The sequence below is a fragment of the Crinia signifera genome, chromosome 1 (assembly GCF_055691185.1).
Source record: "Crinia signifera chromosome 1, ASM5569118v1, whole genome shotgun sequence".
In the NCBI taxonomy this organism is placed as follows: Eukaryota; Metazoa; Chordata; class Amphibia; order Anura; family Myobatrachidae; genus Crinia; species Crinia signifera.
The window spans coordinates 257831561-257854861 of NC_139217.1; the positions used below are offsets into that span (position 1 = coordinate 257831561).

At 42.7% G+C, this 23301-nt stretch overlaps 1 protein-coding gene across 1 annotated transcript in view; it reads right to left on the reverse strand.

Moving 5' to 3' along the window:
- The window catches only part of HCN2 (hyperpolarization activated cyclic nucleotide gated potassium and sodium channel 2), a 59695-nt gene that overhangs the window by 26959 nt on the left and 9435 nt on the right, over nucleotides 1–23301 (reverse strand). The window contains exon 2 of the mRNA XM_083181076.1: nucleotides 21655–22078. Within this exon, the coding sequence (XP_083037202.1) occupies nucleotides 21655–22078 (424 nt within the window). The remainder of the gene's footprint in view (nucleotides 1–21654; nucleotides 22079–23301) is intronic.

A 23301-nucleotide genomic window follows, 5' to 3' on the forward strand; every position in this document is an offset into this window, starting at 1 on the left:
GTATACTGTACGCTAATCCGGTGACGCGTCTGTTTTTTAAAGGGACCTACCCGTGTGATATGCTTCCGAGCGGTAAACTATCGCAATACCCCTGCGCGTTTGTAATCAACACACACACCAGCGCCCAACCGGGGGAGCATTGGTTGGCCGTTTATTTTAACAACCAGCGCGAGTGTTACTTTTTGGACTCTTACGGTTTAGAACCTGACAACCCCCTATTCCCAAAGGCCATAATAAATTTTTTAAACTCAAATTCAAAAAGAATTTACCACCAAAATAAGCAGTTGCAAGGTTTTAACAGTACCGTTTGTGGACAATATTGTATATACTTTATATTTTTCATGTGTAAAAATTACAAATATACAGATGTGTTGGACCGTTTTAGTTTTGATACAAAACGTAATGATCGCTATGTATCAAACTTTGTAAGACGTCTCCCTAGAAGTCATTGTTTGAGTCGATATACGGGTAACTGTATACAGTCCTGTGTCACCAGTAACCAACATGTGTTTGATAAAAATAATGTGTAATACAAAATTGCTTGTGTAACTTGTAACTAATGTTGTGATTGAAATGCTGTATGTACATTGCTTATGGTTACTTTCTATTAAAAAATCTTGCTTATTGAACTTTATATCGTGTGATTGCATATTTTTGCAGACAATCTGGTTAGAATCAAAGAACAAAACAGCATTTTATAAATCATAATCATATTTTATTGGTACAGACAAAATGTATTTACAGCAAAATAATCACGAATAACACGATAAACTTTACAGTTAAAACAATACACTAAATACATGATACAATACAAATTAAACGTCATCGTACAAATTAAACACACAAAAATACATTGTATAAAAACATTATAAATTAGTTATATGTTAAAGGTTCAACCACTGCGAATCCTGAAACAGATTTACGGATCTTTTCCTCGGTAGTAAGTATCCGTGTGGCGTTGTTAACCCGGGGGAATTTAAAACATTTATACGACTTTATTTGTAAGACGTCTCCCTAGAAGTCATTGTTTGAGTCGATATACGGGTAACTGTATACAGTCCTGTGTCACCAGTAACCAACATGTGTTTGATAAAAATAATGTGTAATACAAAATTGCTTGTGTAACTTGTAACTAATGTTGTGATTGAAATGCTGTATGTACATTGCTTATGGTTACTTTCTATTAAAAAATCTTGCTTATTGAACTTTATATCGTGTGATTGCATATTTTTGCAGACAATCTGGTTAGAATCAAAGAACAAAACAGCATTTTATAAATCATAATCATATTTTATTGGTACAGACAAAATGTATTTACAGCAAAATAATCACGAATAACACGATAAACTTTACAGTTAAAACAATACACTAAATACATGATACAATACAAATTAAACGTCATCGTACAAATTAAACACACAAAAATACATTGTATAAAAACATTATAAATTAGTTATATGTTAAAGGTTCAACCACTGCGAATCCTGAAACAGATTTACGGATCTTTTACTCGGTAGTAAGTATCCGTGTGGCGTTGTTAACCCGGGGGAATTTAAAACATTTATACGACTTTTTTTAATGTTGTGTATTGGGGAGGCTATATTTACATTGCCAATTTCATCATCGTAGATTTCAGCTTTTAAGCGATCTAACTGTAATCTGTTTGATGCATTACCAACTACAGTGGATGGGATATTCAACTCAGCCATAGCGCGCATAAATTCAATCCAGCCGTTAGGCATTTTATGACTCGTCACGCTGTGATTTTGCGTGATACCCCTTATCAAGTCTAACACATTGGATCCTGGCACTGTGACGCCTTTATACATAAACACACCCTTGCGGTCCCAATTCGCAATGTCTTTAGAGCGAACCATTTTACTCATTAGTATTTCACAGTTCTTTTTATACCGCGCATTAACACTGTTCAAGACATCGTGGTAAACAGCGTCGGTAGCATCGTCTTGTGTAGGGTTAGTTGTATCCTCAACAGCATTTGCACCGGGTGATAAAAGCGTTAAAGTTGACATTTCTCTATCAGTTTGTTTACTCAACACCAGGTATCTCTGTAACACAGCTGTGTAGCGTTTTGCCTTTTCATACTCTGATAAAGCATTATTATGTAGTATACTTATGATCTCAGCATCTAGGCTTTGCGTGGCTGTTTTGCGTATATCATCGCTGGTTGGTTTGTTGTTTAAACGGTCTATCTGTTGCTGGGGGACCAGATACATTTTCTCAGCGTATTCCATCACCGATTAGACAGTAGTCCGGTAATTAATAGAATAGCAAATCCTAGCAACGATCCGATAAACCCACCCGACTGTTTCACCAACCTCTTCTTTTTCCCAATGGCGCATTTCTTATTACAAAGCGATTTTATAAGGGACCTCTTCTTTTTAAGGTAGTTCAACTGGCGCTGTGACAGGGGTATTTTACCTTTAAGCATATTGAGAGCAATCTCACATATGGCGGTCACCAAATCGTTTGAAGCGTTGGATAATATAGCGTTTCTTTGGGCCGGTTTGGCTTTAATGAGGGTTTTTAAAAGGGCCCAATTACGCCTTATCCTGGTCGACATGTTCACAGCTGTTAGAAGTGGTAATGAATGACTATAGGATGCGCGGTTATAGCTATTTAGAACCCCGCTTCTTAACAACATAAATCCATCTTCCTCTTTGTTTATATATCTTTTATCTCCGATGCAGCGACCCAACTGTTAAATTTTGTGGGGTATCCACGCCACTTGACTAATACGTGTTTCCTCCCTCTAACCGTCTTATTTTTTAAAATCTTCTCCACTTTGTAAATCCTATTGTAGTTTTTCGGTATACTTTGAAGTTCTTCGGGGTAAAAACTACCCGTTATAGCCTCCCCGTAGAGATCCTCCAACGTGTAAAGCGGCTTAAGTCCTTTAGTGTTCACGCCGCGTATTACAAATATTTCCTCAGAAAAACTCTGTTCGTAACCTTTCTGAAATATATCCTTATATTTTGAGATACGAACGTGGTCCCCGACCGCTAAACAAGCCTTTGTTTTCTTACTTCTAAAGTAATCGCCATATATCGTCTTGAAGACATCCAGCGCATTAGAGCCATCCACCTCATTCGGCGCCCGCTTAATCGTTCTATGGTATGTGTTATTATAACTGGTAATGAACGCTTGTAAAACGTCTATATATCGGTATGTATTATTCGCCGTGAAATATCGCCACATTCGTGTTTTTAAAGTCCTATTGAAGCGTTCTATAACGGCGGCTTTCACATCATTATTGGTTGTGAAATGTTGTATACCGTATTTTTCTAACAACTTTTTTAGGACTTTGTTTAGAAACTCTTTACCATTATCGGTTTGTAGTTTCCGCGGTACGTCCCCCTGTTGGAATCATTTTTCAAAAGCCTTAGCGACAGTCGTCGCGCTCTTAGCAGTCAGACTTTCAGCCCAGGCCCTCTTACTGAATATATCGATGACGGTTAGTATATATTTTACGCCGTCGTTGTGCTTTGCCAGATCTATGAGTGATACCAAATCACATTGCCACTGTTGATTTATATCCGATACGCATATCATATTCCTTTTATAGTTTTTTCTAGCCGGTTTGTGCAATGTGTACGCGTCTTGCTCTTGTAACCATTTTCTCACATCGGATCTTTTAAATTTATTTTTCAAAGCTTTATAATATTTATCAAAGCCGCAAAAACTCCCCGGCTTTAATACGTTATAATAACTGGCTTTCAGCCGGCTGTTTTGATGATCGGCGTTGCGCGACATCCTACACAAATCAAATTTGATATAAAACAAGATCTACATTTCTACGAATTATATATCTGTTGTATACCATATTTTTCTAACAACTTTTTTAGCATTATGTTTAGAAATTCTTCCAGCTGGTTAAGATATCATTAAGCGTACTTTATATATGTGTTATTTCACATAGCCAATATCCGTGTATGAAGTTACAGTATCAAACCAATTATATTTTAATACGGGGGTTAATATTATTTATACCACTTTCATATCAAACGCGGATAAATGGGGGCGTGGACAAACTGTATAAAAGGGGCGTGGACCTGTCAAAACCAATTAGTTTGAAGAAAAAGTGTGCCTTATCTACTGGGGTGAAATGGCTGGTCTATACTTACCCTCCTCCGGCCCGGGCACCACGTCGATCCCCGCTGACTCACGCTGAGATCCACGGTGACTCCACGTTAGTCGCATTCAGTCCCCCTGCTCCGGCATTAACCACGGACGCTGTACGCAATTAGCATAATGCCACTGGGGGAGCAATTACGTACAGCGTCCGTCGTGAGTCCAGAGGAGGGGGACTGAATGCTGCCGCCGGGGAGTGACCGTTGCTGCCGCCGGGGAGTCTTAGGGATCGCCGCCCCGAGGAGGGTAAGTATAAACCACACCACCCTGCTCCCAGTGCTGCCTCCTGTATTATCACGTAGCTTAGTCTACATTGAAAACGTAGTGTAGCTGGGCGTCGTGATAATACACAAGTACCTATTTTTTTTAAAGGTCAGTTTTCATTAGTGTGCTAAGATTGGTTAGGAAACTCTGGCCTATAGAGATTAGAAGGCACAAGAAAACCTTTAAAGCAATTACAGTACTTCTATTTGATCAGAACTGAAAACATAAAGAATTAAGAATATGATAACCGTAACATAACATGCTTTAAATAATATAGAATGTACACAGCAATGACATAAATGCTGAAGTTCCACACTGAGTGCATGGTGGTGACACAGCAGGTTGCTTGGGGCCCAATATGTTACTTATGCTGATTTAGACGGTATTGAGGGATTGCCAGCAGTATCATTACAGCGTCTGCAGGAGCTGCCTTGTCATCTGGCTGCTTGTTAGTTTTCTGACGCTGTGTCATTAGCAATTAGGATTATTTACCACAAAATTCTCTTATGTATATTATCATTTGATCTGTACTATTATGCCCTTGTAAAGATGACATCCTAGTTCTAGATAATGTATTGTGTCATACTTCTGTGATGTTGTCCCATTTACATCACATTTGTCACCAGTAAAAGTCCTGGGATGAGCACTGACCAATGGGGGATTTACTGGATAAGTCACACTAGTCTTCCACATCTAAATCCACTCCTGTTTCTCATTTAATTTCTAGAATTCTTTGATTAATAACCAGACCATAGGCTAAAAAATGAACAGAACTTTCTGGATGGCGTTGGAGAAGCATTTATCAATTGTAATGCGTTATTAAATCTGTCACTTCCTTTTGTACTTATACATACAGTATGCTATACTTCCTTATTGTAAGTTAAGGATATTAGAAGTTGTTAACCCCTTCACGACATTTGACGTATATATACGTCATGGTCGGGAAGTACTTCCCGACACATGACGTATATATACGTCATGACTTCTAACTGTCACTGCGTCTAGAGACGCAGTGACAGTTAGGTGATGTCTGCTGTCCCTGACAGCAGACATCCCCCCTCGCCGCCCAGGGGGGGCAGGGGTGCCCCCCCGGTCGGCGATCGCTGTGATTGGCTGTTCAAATCTGAACAGCCATTCACAGCGTTTCCTGTGTTACCGGCGGCTAAGCCGCTCGGTAACACAGGGATTCACTGGTGATCGGTGCTGTCAAGTACAGCACCGATCACCATCGATGTGCAGCCCCCCCTCGACCCCACCGGGCACTCACCCGGCAGCAGCAGCAGCTCCCCCGGAGCGTCTGGAGCGCACGCAGCGCTGCCCTCCTCCCCCCTCCCCCCCGCAGCAGCAGCAGCAGCAGCATCATCAAGCTGCAGAAAAAGTTAAAAAATGTACAGTATGCACTGAAAAAATATATTTATATATATATATATATATATATATATATACACACACACATATATATATATATATATATATATATGTGTGTGTATATATATTTGTATATATATATATATATATATACACACATATATATATATATATATATATATATGTGTGTGTGTGTGTGTGTGTGTGTGTGTGTGTGTGTGTGTGTGTGTGTGTGTGTGTGTGTGTATATACCGCACCGATTACCACCGATCGCCAGCCCCCCCCCCCCCTCCCACCCGGCAGCCCCCCTCCCTCCCACCCACCCGGCTGCCGCAGCACCAGCACCCCTCCCACCCCCCCCGCCAGCCGCAGCGCCAGCCCCCCTCCCAAAGCTGGTGACTAAAATGGGGTCACTTGTGGGGGGGTTCCACTGTATTGGTGCTTCGGGGGTCTTGCTAATGCGACATAGCACCCACCATTCATTCCACCACCAAAAATCACTCCTTCCCTTCTGAGTCCTGCCATGCACCCAACTGGTATTTTTTGGTCACACGTGAGGCATTGCCGTACTCGGGAGAAATTGGGGCACAGATTTTGGGGTGCTTTGTCTCCTTCATTCCTTGTGAAAATAAAAAATTTTGAGCCAGAACTGCATTTTTCTGTAAAAAATTACATTTTTTTACACAAAAATGCAGATCTGGCTCAAAATTTTTCATTTTCACAAGGAATGAAGGAGACAAAGCACCCCAAAATCTGTGCCCCAATTTCTCCCGAGTACGGCAATGCCTCATGTGTGACCAAAAAATACCAGTTGGGTGCATGGCAGGACTCAGAAGGGAAGGAGTGATTTTTGGATTTTGCAGCACAGATTCTGGTTGAATGACCCCCGAAACACCCATACAGTGGAACCCCCCCACAAGTGACCCCATTTTTGCAAACTACACCCTTCAGGGAATTCATCAAGGGGTATAGTGTACATTTCAAACCCCCCGGGGTTTCACCAATTTTGATACAACTGAGCTGTGAAAATGAAAAATTTATTTTTTTCATTTTCACTGCCCAGTTGTACCACAATTGGTGAAACCCCTGGGGGTTTGAAATGTACACTATACCCCTAGATGAATTCCCTGAAGGGTGTAGTTTGCAAAATGGGGTCACTTGTGGGGGGGTACCTAACTTTTAGCATCTTATGGTGCCTAGAAACCTACATGGTGCCTAAAAAATAATCTCATAAAAAGGAGGCTCCAAAATCAAGTAGGTGCTCCTTCTATTATGAAGCCTGTGGTTTGGTCACCGTGCACACTAGGGCCACATATAGGATATTTATGAAAACCAAAGAATTGGGGGAATCAATTTTTAGTCACATTTCTCTAGTAAAATCTACTGTGTTCCTTAGAAAAATGTATTAAAATTGCAAATCTGCAAAAAAAATGAAATTTTGAAATTTCACCTACACTTTCTTTTAATTCCTGTGAAACACCTAAAGGGTTAACAAACTTCCAAAATGCTGTTTTGAATACTGTGAGGGGTGCAGTTTTTGAAATGGCATCATTTATGGGGGTGTCTCACATACAAGTCACTCAAAGTCACATCATAACTGACCTGGTCCCTAAAAAAATCAGAGTTTGAAATTTTCTTGAAAATTTGAGAATTTGCTATTCATATTTTAAGCCTCCTAGTGTCCAAAAAAATGAAAATGAGGTTGAAATAATGATGGCAACATAAAGTAGACATATGGTCTATGTTAGTTATTCACTAATTTGAGTGGTAAGATTATTTGTCTCACAAGCAGAAAATTTAACATTTTGCAAATCGCAAAATTTTCCATTTTTTTACGACATTTTGGTATTTTTCACAAAAAAACACAGACTGTATCGACGAAAATTTACCACTAACTTGAAGTACAATGTGTCACGAGAAAACAATCTCAAAATCACTGGGATAAGTAAAAGCAAAAAAAAGTTATCCCCACTTAAGTGATACATGCCAGATTTGAAAAAAAGGGCTCTGGCCCTTATTCTGGATCGGACGGTACGGCCCGCGTGCGGCCGTACCGCCGATGTTTTTATTCTGCACATGCGCAGAGGTCAATCTGCGCATGTGCAGCCCCCTTCGCCGCAGACGTATTTCGTCCGCCGCAAAGGGGGCGTATAGGGGCGTGAGGGGCTTCATACCCTCATTTCCCTATGTGTACGCCCCGCGTTTCATGGGCGTTCCCATGCAAACGCGGGGCGTATGCATGGTAATGAGGGTATGACGCAACTCATGGGGGCGGAAAGCTGACGTCGCCGGATGTCAGCTCTCAGCCCCCATACAAGCTAGCACACGGACGATTGTCCGTGTGGTCTCAGCTTGCGGGAGCTGCTGGGGCGTGCGGACCTGCCTTCGATGGTCGACGACCATCGAATGCAGGGGGCAGCTCCCACCATGGTGGAGGCGTACGCCTCCACCATTTTTATGCGGATCGCCAGCCGTCCGTGTACGGACGGCCGTGGCTATCCGTCTCGTGGGCGGGGATTTGTTTGTGCGGCCGGAGCCCCGTGTGCGGCTCTGGCCGCACGATTCAGAATAAGGGCCTCTGTCAGGAAGGCAAAAACTGGCTCTGTCATGAAGGGGTTAAACACTTACATATTAATATAGTAGGAACATACCCAAAAGTTGTATGCTTTTCTACAAGAGAACAAGCAAATTCCAATACTGACAGCCGTGATCCTGGCCCATTTGCATTTTGCTCGATAGCAAATCGGCAGGTGGGATTTAATGTCCCATCTGCTGATTGGAGAAAAAGGGGCGTGGCTGCGAGATCTGGCTGTGGATCATTGAGATCTGGCCGTGAGCTTGACAATCCACGGCCGTTCTCGGCAGAACAGGGCCGACAGCTTTTAAAGTCGGGCTCGTTCTGCTGAGATGCCTGTTTGATGCTGTTAGGAAAGACAGCATTGAATTGGCACCCGCCGCTATTTCCGCCATCAGAAATAGCGGTGGGGGATTGCATACCCCCTGTGGGTTAAATTTACTATGCAGGGCTTTTCAAAGCTGCCACGACTTTGGCAATGTTGACAGCACTATGGTACACTAAAATTACATAAAAAAAAAATTACATTTATACTCAATAGGATATACATGACCCCTGTACGCCTTTTTAGATTCAGTAGGAGAACGGACTCAAGGGGCGAAATGTAATAGGGTGTGATTTTTGGACGAGTTCCAAACTCGCCAGAAATCGCACCTTTAAAAATCGCGTTTTTTGCCGCGAATTCGCATATGTAATGAGATGCGAATTAGCGGCAAAAAATGCGATTTGCCGCGATTTCGGGCGATTTTTAGTCATGAAAATGTGCGCATTTTCAGTCATGAAAATGTGCGCATTTTCATAAATGCGATTTTGTGCAAAAAAAAAAAGTTTAAAAAAAAACGGCGTGGGGTCCCCCCTCCTAAGCATAACCAGCCCCGGGCTCATTGAGCCGGACCTGGTTCCAAAAATACGGGGGGACAAAAAGCATAGGGGTCCCCCTTATTTCTGAAACCAGCCCCGGACTCTTGGACCGGTCCTGGTTCCAAAAATACGGGGGACAAAAAATCTGGGGGTCCCCCGTATTTTGAAACCAGCACCGGGCTCCAACAGCCCACGGTGTCATGCCACAGCCGGGGGACACTTTTTATACAAGGTCCCCCGGCCAAAACATGAGCACCGTGGCTGGTCAGCCTTGGACGGGGTACCTGGAGGAGTGGGGACCCCCCCAATAAAGGGGTCCCCCCCCCCAGGCTTCACCCGTCCAGGGCTGAAGCCCGGGGCTGTCACCGGCGTCCGTGGCCAGTGGACGCCGGCCTGATAGGGTTAAATCGATCATACGTTACATTGCTTTATACCGGAGAACTACAAGTGCCAGCAGACCTCCCCCGCATGCTGGGACTTGGAGAACCACAAGTCCCAGCATGCGGGGCATTAATGGGCCCGCTGGGACTTGTAGTCCACCTGTAAAAAGAATGTTTATAAAAAAACACACACAGAGAGAAGTAGAAGTTTATTACACACACACCTCACTTTTACACCAGCGTTACTTACCATTCCTGGATCCAGCGCTGGTCTGGCTGCTTCACAGCCGGCTCCCCCCGCACTGACAGGCAGCGGGGAGAACCGGCTTTCTCCGTTGCCTCTAACAGCTTCTGTAGCGCTGTCCGAGTGCTACAGAGGCTGAGAGCGCGATTAGCTGAGCTATGCGTCTCCATGGAGACGCATAGCTCAGCCAATCAGGACTGAGCTATGCGTCTCCATGGAGACGTATCGGCCAATCGCGCTCTCAGCCTCTGTAGCGCTGGAACAGCGCTACAGAAGCTGTTAGAGGCAACGGAGAAAGCCGGTTCTCCCCGCTGCCTGTCAGTGCGGGGTGAGCCGGCTGTAAAGCAGCCAGACCAGCGCTGGATCCAGGAATGGTAAGTAACGCTGGTGTAAAAGTGAGGTGTGTGTGTGTAATAAACTTTTACTTCTCTCTGTGTGTGTTTTTTATAAACATTCTTTTTACAGGTGGACTACAAGTCCCAGCGGGCCCATTAATGCCCCGCATGCTGGGACTTGTGGTTCTCCAAGTCCCAGCATGCGGGGGAGGTCTGCTGGCACTTGTAGTTCTCCGGTATAAAGCAATGTAACGTATGATCGATTTAACCCTATCAGGCCGGCGTCCACTGGCCACGGACGCCGGTGACAGCCCCGGGCTTCAGCCCTGGACGGGTGAAGCCTGGGGGGGGGGGACCCCTTTATTGGGGGGGTCCCCACTCCTCCAGGTACCCCGTCCAAGGCTGACCAGCCACGGTGCTCATGTTTTGGCCGGGGGACCTTGTATAAAAAGTGTCCCCCGGCTGTGGCATGACACCGTGGGCTGTTGGAGCCCGGTGCTGGTTTCAAAATACGGGGGACCCCCAGATTTTTTGTCCCCCGTATTTTTGGAACCAGGTCCGGCTCAATGAGCCCGGGGCTGGTTATGCTTAGGAGGGGGGACCCTACGCCGTTTTTTTTTTTATAAAAACACTTTTACACATTTTTATTAACAGGACCATGCACAGATCTCAATGATCTGTGCATGGTTCTGTCAAATTCGCCTGTCAGAACCTGGTCTATTTTTTTTGCGATTTTTGGTAACATTTACCAAAAATCACACCCTATTACATTTGCGAGTTGTATACTTTATAATGGGAAAACATCTGGATGCGAATTGAAATGTGACTAAAAATCGCACTTCTAAAAGTGCGATTTCGCGGTAAAAAGTGCGATTTTTTTACCGCGATTTTCAACCTATTAAATGTGCGATTTTCGGAAAATGTGCGATTTCGGCCGTTTTTGACCCAAAATCGCACATGTCCAAAAATCACACCCTATTACATTTCGCCCAAGGGTTCCCAAATGTTCCATAAAAAATAATGGCACATTCTGGCACCTACTCTGGGCTCATCCTGTGGTTGGTAGGTTTTAGGGGGATGTTATTGATATTGTGTCTACGGACATTCTAAGAGCTGCCATTACTCCATTTGTATGCATACTGTCTGTACTTAGGGTTACCAACGTCCAGTATTACTCCGGACAGTCAGGTAATTAAGCCCGGTGTCTGGAATCCGGACGGGTGGCGTTCCCGGACTATACAATGTCCGGGAACAGAACAGGGCACACACAGCAGCCATCACCAATAGTAGTCTCCGTCCGATTCTGCCGCTGACAATGATACTGACTGATCTCACTGATGCTGTGGCTTGGGGCCGGGCTCTCCGCTCACTCGCTGAGACTGAAAAAGGTGACATGCAGCCTGCTGTGTGTGTGCGCCGAGCCTGGAGCTGGCCCGGGTTTGTGAAGCAGCCTGTGCTTAAGTAAATTGTGTAATCTGTAGGAGGCATGGCCCGGGACGGCTCCTTCCAGCACATGCGTAGTAGCACCTCCTGAAGGAGTTGGTTGCTGGGGCTGCAACCATGTCCCAGGGTCCTCTTCCCGGTGCTATTTTATTCTGGCTTACATCATCAGATCATCAGGCTGGTTACTTCGTGTGTCCAGCGGCAGCCAGTCCCAGTATGCCCTGCCCAGTGTGTCCACTTCCCCCACCTGAGCAACAGTCTACACTAGAGTAAGTGGGAATGAACTGGGAAGTAAAGTGCAGTGCTTCACCTGCCCTAGAGGCTCCGTGTGGACATGCTCTGACACAGCCAGGCTGTGCTTGCCCGCATTTCACTCCCCCCTTGGCAACAATCATTTCACTCCCTCATGGCAACGCGCATGTAATCCCCCATAGCATCAAGCATGAAGGCCCTGGCATCGAGCAAGGAGCCCCTGGCATCAATCAAGGTGTGTGTGTGTGTGGTATACTATGTAATGGGCACCACAATGTGTGGAATAATGTGTAATGGGCATCACGGTGTGTGATGTAATGGGCATCAGTGTGTGGGATAATGTGTAATGGCATCACGGTGTAATGGGTTTCATGATGTGAGGTGTAATGTGCATCATAGTGGGAGGCATAATGTCTAATGGGTATCATGATGTGAGCTGTAATGTGTAATGGGCATTTACGGTGTGAAAAATCAAGAACAGAATTGACGCAAAGGTAAAAAAAAAACATGATAAAGCAGTTCAGGGGGCGGGCTGGGGTGGGTCAGTGGATGGGCCACAGTCCGGGAAGTTCTCAACACAAAGGTGGTAATCCTATCTGTACTAGATGTCGATCTTATGGATAAATCAAATAAGCAATATTTTATTAATATGTGTGTGCTTGCCAAGGTTTGCATAGCTCGGTTTTGGATGGCCTCTTCAGGACCTACAGTTGCCCTATGGAATTTGCTGGTCACTTTTTTATGGCCGCACATGAGAAATGTTTATACTTGTTATTATTATTTTTTAAACACTAATATAAGGAACAGGTGGCTAGACTCACCCTTTGCATCGGATGGGTAATGGCCTTATGATTTGTTTCCATTGCACTGTACCACCAGTTTCCCAGCCTAGGGTAGGCTATTATTCTGCTGTGTATATAACTGCTGCTCTGGCCCTTCAATCTTGTCATAAAGTCTGGCTTTCTCAAATCGATTTATAATATATGCTGGGCCTAGCGGTAATGCTTGTATTCTCTATATGACTATACCATACAAGATGTGATGCCATTGCCTTTAATTGAACCGCAACCAATATGTACTCATGTAAATGTTTATATTATTTTCTTGTATTCAGTTTTTATTCTTTTTTTTTATAAGTAAAATCATAAAACTAAATAAAAATTATTGCATCAAAAAAAGGCATATTTTGTATATAATAATATGGCTTGGTTAAATCCAGGGGGTGAAAAGAGCCACATAGTAAATGTACCAGTTACACAGTCATCCTCACTACCTCCACTTACCTTTCTTGATGGCCAATGTGCAATACTGTTTCCTGCTGCACCTGTTTATAGAGATTGCCCTGGGAAACCTGCATCGGATATCACTCTATCCACAGAGCAGATGTGTGTAGATAGCTTGTCACAGAAAATACACACGTCTACCCGGTGACACAAACATGTGGCTTAACAGGATAGAAAGGAGCTACAAAAACACTTGAATAATTTAGTGAAACTTGTAAAGATCAAAAGTCAGGGTAGAATTAATTTACATGGACTCTGGTTGTTATCTTTAATTAACGTAGAACTCTAGGGTAATGGGAGATGCTTCACTGCTACTGCCAGATATCAGTTAACCTATCTGGCCCAGACATACAGAAGTCAGGTAACTGCTGCAGTTCTTGCCCAAATCAAACGCCAGCATACTGATAGGGGCCCAAAAACCATTTAGAGCCAACTGCTGTAAACTAGATAAAGTTGAGGCCTTTCTTTATTGAGGTGCATCTCTCTTGTGCTCTCACTACAGACACATGCTGGGATGAACTTAGCACCATGCAAGGATCCATAGGTAGCATGTCATAGCAAAGCCCACCAGACAACATCCACTAATAAAATTAAGAGTTCCAGAAAAAAAGTGGCACTTACAAGATAGGACATTCAAACCAAATGGAACAGTGCTATTGAGATTGAAAGGCAGAGTCAAAAACAAAGAAAAAAAACCACACACGTTAGAAGCTATATATAGATAATAAAGAGGGCACCCAACCCATACCCCAACAAATGGAACATAGGCTACAGAGACCTTATGTTAAAACTAAGGAAACAGCTGAGAAATTGATGTAATTGTTAGTGGTGGAAAGATTTGGATCTGACTAATACACACAGTTACATCATGTGTTGCAGAGAAAGCGCACAGAAACCTGGGGCTAGGAGTACTGCCAATGCCGTTCATCACCTAACTACATCATTACTCTGTCAGCAATAAGATCCTCATCTTGGCACAGGAAAAGGGCTGAATTCAATACCAGATTGGCAACCTGGCTTTTTTCTAGACCTTTCCATCTTGATACAGAAGCTGTGCAGAGCCTCCCTCTCTGCGAAAAAGCTTAGAGAACTACCTATTCTGCCATGTTGTCCCCAGCTAAACTCAAAGTCTTATGTACCAACCACACATTATTTTTCAATATATACTAACTAGATGTTATGCTATCTTATATTTCCCTCTGCCAATCTCATACACCCCCCCCCCCAACTTCTCCCCATCTCACTTCCCCCTTTCCTTCTCCTTCCCACTTTCTCTATTTTTCCACCCCCATCCAGGCTTTCCCTTATCGCTCTCCTTTTCTTTTGCTCCATCTCGCTTCTATCTTTGTGCCAAGGCCGCATACCCCGCATACACACTTTTTTTTTTTAATCTCTCTCTTTGCTCATGGGGAGGGTAAATTACTGGCCATGTTATTGGGTAAGGTGGGCAAGTGGGCTGGCCCCGCTGGTCCAGGGTGGTAGCTGGTGTGTTGTTAGTAGTGGTAGTAGGACCTGTGAGTGGGAGAGGGATGCGTTCGGCTGTCACTGGTCCCAAATTAAGTCCAATTATAGCAGGTAGTGAGGGGGAGAAATAGCTAATAATATAAAGTCTTGTAGTGCTGCAGTCAATTATAGCTTCTATACAGTACGTTAAAATATATATATCCAGTTTTGTGCAGTTCTTCATAAAAGGTTAAGGGATCTTCTGATGAGTGCGACAAAATCAAGGAAATCACAGTGATTACATTTTAGTTAATAGTCCTCGCAGCATCACACAACATTAATACAGGTATATGGTTATATATCTTTGCAGAAGAAAGGAAAAAAGCGCACTCGTGAGTATAATGAATGTATAAATTTACTTATGTACATATGCTCACATATATCAAGGTTTAGGATAATCAGCTTGCCAGCAAAACATGGTACATCAACCGGTATGATGGAACAGGTGGGGGACGTCAGATGGTATCAGGAACAACCTCCAAGGCAGACCGCTCTCACCGCCGCACTTGTAGGCCTGTATCCAGGGACGTCACACCGCAAACACTCGGGACCTCTCACTCGTATGCTGGAAGCAGACAGCCAGAGACGCAGAACACGTCAGGCGTGGCTTAGACTCCTGACGTGTTCTGCGTCTCTGGCTGTCTGCTTCCAGCATACGAGTGAGAGGTCCCGAGTGTTTGCGGTGTGACGTCCCTGGATACAGGCCTACAAGTGCGGCGGTGAGAGCGGTCTGCCTTGGAGGTTTTTCCTGATACCATCTGACGTCGCCACCCGTTCCATCATACCAGTTGATGTACCATGTTTTGCTGGCAAGCTGATTATCCTAAACCTTGATGTATGTGAGCATATGTACATAAGTAAATTTATACATTCATTATACTCACGAGTGCGCTTTTTTCCTTTCTTCTGCAAGTACTGTACTGGATCCTTTTGGTGAGGATTTTCAAAAGAGCGGCACACATCGAGACATTATTGGATTCTATACCTTCAGAGGACTGTGTTTTGCGCTGGTATTTTCTCTGTATCGTGGTTATATATCTTTGTTAATAATCCATTGCACTTTAGAATTGGGAGCACAGTGATAAAAGAGAGGTAAGAGCACTCTGCTTTCCAGCTTACATTTGCCTATGGAAGAAGCAATAATAATTCCATCATAACTGCTTCAACTGTTATTTGGGATTCTTGGAATGTCATTGCTACAAGCCACTTATAGTCACTCCACACTCTGGGTGAGATTTAATAGGATGAGAGATTCAGAAAGTGAGAGATTTGGTAAGAAATCTCCAGTTTTTTTAAAGTGGCAATCATTTACACTACAAAACCAGTTTGAATTTGAAGTGTATATAATTGCCGCTTTAAAAAAACTGGAGATTTCTCACCAAATCTCTCACTTTCTGAATCTCTCATCCTATTAAATCTCACCCTAGGTGCCTATACCAGGGAGTAACAAATGTAGCTATAAAATCTCTATATTCTCAAGGGCTATTATATTGAATTCCAATGGGTAGATATTTTATTGTTCATATGCAATATTAATGGCACATAATACCTATTGATTAATACATATCGTGCTCCATCATTTCACTTTGAACTAATTAATGAGACTGCTTAACAATGTGCAGAATGCATCCTTCACAACCACCAATAACAACACGAGGGGACAGTAACGTTCACTAGAAGCCAGACTAGATAGAATGGTATACTTACCGCCCCCTGTCCTCCCTCAACGCTAACTTTGTGCAGCCTAAACCTAACAATACTGTATATACTGTGTGGGTTTTTTGGACCATTAAAAAAAAACTGCATATTCCTCCCTTGAGCAGAGTATGGTTAAATCTTTCACACATATCAGAAAAGCTCACAATGAAATAGGGCCTTTCTTTATAGGAGTATAACCTCAGGTATATTTGTATGGGACACATTAGCTAAAAGCTTCTACTAGGTGCAACATGATTGCACAAATAGCACTTCACCATAAAAATAACTTAGAGGCAAATAACACATATAGACTAATGCTCAGAGAAGGGTACAGAAAATATTTATTTTACATGAGACATAATTGGTTTAAGAGTGGAGATTGAGCAGGCAAAATATTGGCATTTCACTCTGGAGAGCGGCAAGTAAATAGGGCAATCACGGAACTAAGAGATAACGATGGGCAATGAGTAACCAAACCTATTTTGATTATCGCATGTGTCAAGGCAGTTTATATTTGAGTGTGGAATAACTTGTGTATGTATCTTGATAAAAGCAAATGCACCTTTATACCCCTTTCACACAGCAAAGCCGGGTCGGGTCCAGCACTTTCACATTAAACCTGGGTGGCCCATTATGCAGATGGTGACGCGGGTTTAACCCTTCTAATAACCTGGGTTGAATTTTTGAACTGGTCGACCAGGGTTTTAAGCTGTGGTGCTTTCACACCCCACCTTGTTCATACGTCACCAACCTGGCAATAACCCAGGTCTGAGGTGCAAAGAGTGGTATTACTGTAAAGCATAAATAGCACAGACAGGACTATAACACTTAGGGACAGATGTATCAAGCTTCAAAAGTGATACAATGGAGAGTGATAACAGCCAGCCAATTAGTTCCTGAATTACATTTTTTAAACCGAGCTGTAACATGGCAGGCAGGAGCCGATTGGCTGGCTGTTTATCACTCTCCATTTTATAACTTTTTGAAGCTTGATACATCTGGCCCAAAGTCAGACTGTCCCATAGGGGCACACTGGAAACTGTATGAGAGCCCACCTCCTCTTCTAGGGTACAGGTTATACACTACACACTTCAATTATACATATTATACATTATACTGCACAGGACTGTGGTGTATTTTCTCCAGTTCATGGATTTGGTAAACTATCATGTGATATTTTTATAAAGGGAACCAGACCATAAACTCTGTAATGGTTAGCCAAGCCTCTCTGTTGGCTGGGCCCACACCAGCCGTAAGCTCCTACCACTGCAATCCCCCGGTTGGCCCTTCATGCCCCAATCCGTCACTGATAAGACATCTAATGAAGAAGTACTAATGGGAGCTTTGGCCACCAGTCCCAGAGCACTCGGTCCACTGGTTACACATGACAGTGGCTCGGATAATATCTCTCTGCAACTGTCTCACAGGCAGACAATAAAGGTCCATACACACTAGGCGATATTGCGCAGTGTTTGCTAAACAATGATTGTGAAAATCGCTGGGCTGAAAAATGCTCAGTGCATACACACTGAGCCTTATTCGCCCGTTTTAGCGATTTTCCTGGGGGTGGCCGACTTTTCATAGCAGGACACGATGGAAAGCCATCCACCCCGTTGCTCATCTGCTGGTAATACCAGCTGATGAGTGGCTGGGCCAGCGATGATGTGGGAGCGCACGTCGCTGCACCATACACACTGGGCAGCTTTGTAGCTGAAAGCTGCTCAAAAGACAAAACTGATCTCCTTCGAGCTCAAAGTTGCACAGTGTGTATGGGCCTTAGCACAAAATAAATAAATGTTTACACCAGAGGCTGCCTTAGGTGCACATATTACACTGTGTTTCATACAGGTATTGTTTTATTACCAAATCTACAAAATCCCAGGTTTATATGTGTATCCTATGGAGTAATAGGAGGCATGTTCAGTGGAAACCTAACTATGCTGCCCTTCAAAAAAAAACACCCATGTTTAGTAAGAGAGGCCCCCTTAGTACTAAAGTCTGTGGAATACTCCACTGGTTGTAGTTCCTACTGGTTACAATAATTAATGTTGACAACATTGTTGGTAAAAATCTTGGCTGGGCAAGTGCAGTGCAGTAATTACTGTCCAAATCCATAGGGATCAATCCCGGTTTATGTCTGGGAGATCCAGCAAAGTTAATTTAAGGAAGGCCGTTAGCAATGTACAATTGAAACAAAGGTTCCAGCATCATTTGATTCTGAAAGAGCATTTCCATCTATGGGAAGTAAATATCTGTGTGCTTGCCTGAAAAAATTGCTTTGGGGCAAAATAGATCAAGTGGATTCAGTTTATGTATGTCAAACTAATTCAGCCCCAAATAGAGGCATATGGCCGGGATGACTGCCCTGAGCCTCAGGTTGTAAGTGACCATACAAATAATCAAGGGTTAATAGGGGGGAAACTAATGGAAAGGAGAAAACATATTACTGTACACAAGTAATGTTTTTCGTATTGAGTTTTTCAGCTTTCAAAAAAGTGCTAATTTACATTTGCCCAATATTCCCATCTCTATATATTAATTTGGCTGGACTACTTGAAATACCTTGGTTAGAAGGATTTGTGCCCCTAATCATACTTCCAGAATTCAGGCAAATCCTTAAGGATGGTGTGAGGTGACTAATAAAGGTAACTGCTTTGGAGAGTACTTTCCCACACCACCATTAACATTCTGAATAACTTTATTCATCTTAAGAATTAATGATCGCAGTTATATGGAATGGAGAAAGAGTTAGGTTTGGTACAAGACTTTTTACATTTTTATAAATAAGCAATCTCACTTTATCTCAAACCCTATCTATATTTTCTAGCCCCACAGCTTCACCTTATCCAGTGATTTGAGGCCATACCGTGCATCTACATAGAAGCTGAAATAGAAGGTTATCCATATAATCTTAATGTTTTAATCCTCAAAAAATTCTGATAAACATAGCAAAGGGAACGCTACAGGTAACGGTCCATAATTTATGGAAGATATCTCCTTGCTGGTGCATAGCTCACAACTCAACTCTTCTACCACCCATCAAGGTACGTTAAGATATATTCTCGCCTAACCAGCACTTTTGCAAGTAGTTTTCATTTATCAACGGGTTATAGATTTACTTGAGTAGTTGTAATATAATAAGATGCCGTTTGCTCATGCTCTTGAAACTCACTTTAAGAAGATGAAAATAGCCCAGATGCCAACCAAGACACAACTGTCACAGTCAGAAAACTGGTAAAGCTTTGTAAAAAGTTTTGAAGGACCTACATGCTTCTGGTAAAAGTTGCTGCCTCGAGGAATTGTGCAAGAAGGGCCAGTTCCCAGATAGCCCTTAGTCAATAAAGTACATGGGTGTGGTGTGTACTGCAGACCAAGACCACCAGACTCTCTGATGCGAAGTGATGTAGACCAGAGAAAAGAGCTGATACAGATAAGATTTTCTAAATATATCTCATTCCTCTACCATTAATCACGATTCCAAAAAGTATCGCTGTGGAAAGTGCACCACACCCATATACTTTAGAAAACTGATAAAGTCTATTCTCAGCCACCCAAAACATTTTCAGAGCTAACAGCAAAGTGGGGAAAGGTGACAGATGTTTTGTGGAAGAAAATGTACCTAAATATATATAGTACATATAACCCAAATGATTCAACTTTATAAATAGAATATTGCCCGCTCTTGGTGGTTTTTGTCCTGAGTTATTTACCTGATGTAGACTGGGTCACTTCTGAGTGTATCTGCTGTTATAGGTCAATTTATGTTTCCTACATGAAGGGCGCTCTCTGAATTACTTATGGGATGTAAGGGATCCTGTTCTATGTATTTAAAAAATTATACTTGACACTTTACTCTCCTGTGTACCAATAATGTCATATGAAAAGCTGTAACAAACTGCTTGAGATTGTTGAGATTTGTAACTAAATTATACTTGGTAACAGCATATCATGGCCATAAGCATTACTAATTTTTCCTTGCACTCCATAGAGGTGAACAGAAAAACTAGCAGTGACAAAGATAAGGTATACATACACTGCTGAACATTGCGGTGATGCGCAGCAACACATTCCATCAAACTGAATTGCCCTTATAGTGATATATACATTATCTTCCAACGATAGTACCCCAACAATCCATGCTGTTGACAGTCAGAACACCGGATTCTGGCTTTTCCGGTTGCCTAGTGCTCAGGCAGCCAGGAGTATGTGCAGCACTGCCAGTCTTGCCTGTCCACTGAATATTCCTTTTGTTACTCCTAGCCTTTGCTTTTATTGCCCCATTCTACAGCTCAGCCTGCAAGTGTTTCACCAACAGCATTTTGTCCAGCATTACAACTGCAAAGCGTCCCATTTGCTGCTGCTGAAATATAGCTATGGCCTTACTGTTAACCCACCGTAGCACCAGTCCTCATTTGTATTACAGCCTATGTATTACTCCAGCGAAAATATCCTGTGGTCTCCAGTCAATTGTGTAAGTCCTTACTGCTAAATATTTAAGACATGGTGTCATCCTAAGTACCGGTGTTCATAAAACACTAAAGGTCCATGCATACTGGGCGACTATGCCCAGCATGTAAGGACAGCAATGATCGCTTTCATCGCTGGGGGGAAAGCCGCTCAGTGCATACACACTGAGCGGCTTCCCCCTTCCCGGCGCCGACGGAGGGGGAGGACGGCGTTGCATAGCACAGAGCTATGCAAAGCCGTCCTCAACGCCACTCATCTGCTGGTATAACCAGCAGATAAGAGGCTTTCCCAGCAATGATGCGGGAGCGCGCAGCAGCGCTCATCGCTGGGGCATACACACTGGGCGGCTTTGAGCTGAAAGCCGCTCAAACAGGCTGTTTTGAACGACTTTCAGCTCAAAGTCACCCAGTGTGTATGGGCCTTAAGGGAACAACAGGCAGCTGTTGTAGGCAAGAGAGCCCCTTGTTGATTCTAAGGATCTTCCACAATTGTGCTGGAGTTCCATAACACCTGAGTGGAGACTACAGTAAGTTGAGGTAACAGAGGTCTTGCAATTCATAGGCTCTCTGCAGTTTGCTTCTCGGATATTTAGTAGCAAATATACATTAGTATAGTTACCTTTGAAATTATTCATTTGCTACTGCTAACTCACCAATTAGCGTACATACTAAAGAATTCCTTTATTTCATTATGTTAATGGATCTGGTAAAATACTGTATCACTTAATTAGTTTCTTATAACAGATGACTTGTTTAGAGACTATCCCCCTTCCCAAAGCAGATATGCAGTGACTGATTGAAGGGGTCTTAAAGATTTGGCAACTTGCACTCACCTCTTCCCATTGATGAATATAGCGTATAAGCCTGGAGAGTCGAAGTAACCTAAGAAGACTGAGGATCTTTGTAAACCTCACAATCCTTAGAGCACGGGCTGTTTTGTATACTTCAGAGTCAATGCCCTTTTCTACAATGAGAAATATGTAGTCCACAGGAATGGAGGACACAAAGTCCACTACAAACCATGTGCGCAAATACTTTCGCTTTATCTTCTGTGGATCCAAGACAATCTCAGTGTTGTCCTCAATCACAATCCCCGTGCGGAAGTTCAGAACCAAATCCATAAGAAAGAAGGTGTCTGACACCACATTAAAAACGATCCACGGTGTGGTTGTCTCGTCTTTGAAGAAAGTGATTCCCACAGGGATGATTATTAGGTTACCCACCATGAACAGCAGCATTGTGAAGTCCCAGTAAAACCTACGGAAGACAAGAGCACAATAAGTGAAATAAAGAGACATTTAATTTGGTATACGACGACTATTACTTGTCAAGTGTTTTTTTATAACAGCGCAGCACGCTCTAGCCTTGTTGTCCTTTGTTATCTGTATAAAGCTACAACCAAACCACACCCTGGATGAAAAAAAAGAAGTGACCATTGAGAAATAGGTTGTATTGAAATTGTAATCTGGTGTGGATATAAAATAATTTTAGTAGTATCAATAATATCAGAGTAGTTAATAGCAACTGCATTGTCCACTTGTAAATCATAGCCCACAGGCTGTAAATAATATCTTAAAACACTGAATCATTCAGAAGCGCATTAGAATGGAGATCATATGCTACTTCCCTTTGAATGCTATTGCAGAGGCATTGATATTTCTTCCACAGCTCTTGCTGCTATCATTAGCTCCTCTTCTTCTCTTCAACATGAGATACAGTGCATGAAATGGAGGAGTGCCCATGACACATTTCAGCAGCCTCTCCCTTCTTGTTTTCAAGTAACAGGCAATGGCCCTTATTCAGATCTAATCGCAGTACAAATTTGTTCTCAAAATGGGTAAAACCATGTGCACTGCAGGTGGGGCAGATGTAACATGTTCAGAAACAGTTACATTTGGGTGGGGTGTGTTGAAACTGAAATCTAAATTGCAGTGTAAAAATAATGCAGTCAGTATTTACCCTGCACGGAAACAAAATAACTCACACAAATCTAACCCTCTCTATACATGTTACATCTGCCCACCTGCAGTGCACATGGTTTTGCCCATTTTGAGAACAAATTTGTACTAAGATCAGATCTGAATAAGGGCCAATGTGTGGTTTACAAATATGTAGTTCTAATATAATTAATATATACTGGGAGAAATTTACTAAGTAAAGTGTGTATTCTACTTCACATATGATGTTGTTATGGGCAACCAATCAGAATCAACTTATTTATTTAGCACCCTCTATTAGATAGTAGACAGGATCTGATTGGTTGCCCATAGCAACATCACATGTGAAGTAGAATACACATCTTAGTAAATGTCCCCCTCTATGTTCTCCAATGCTGCTTACAGTCTGTGTCCTTGTTTCTGACACTATTGATACGATTGTTATCCACTATAGCAACAGGTGGTGAAATACAATAGTGTGGTAGAGATTTTAGTGACTGTTGTAAAGGTTTTATCATGACTTTATTGTAAATGTACAGATAC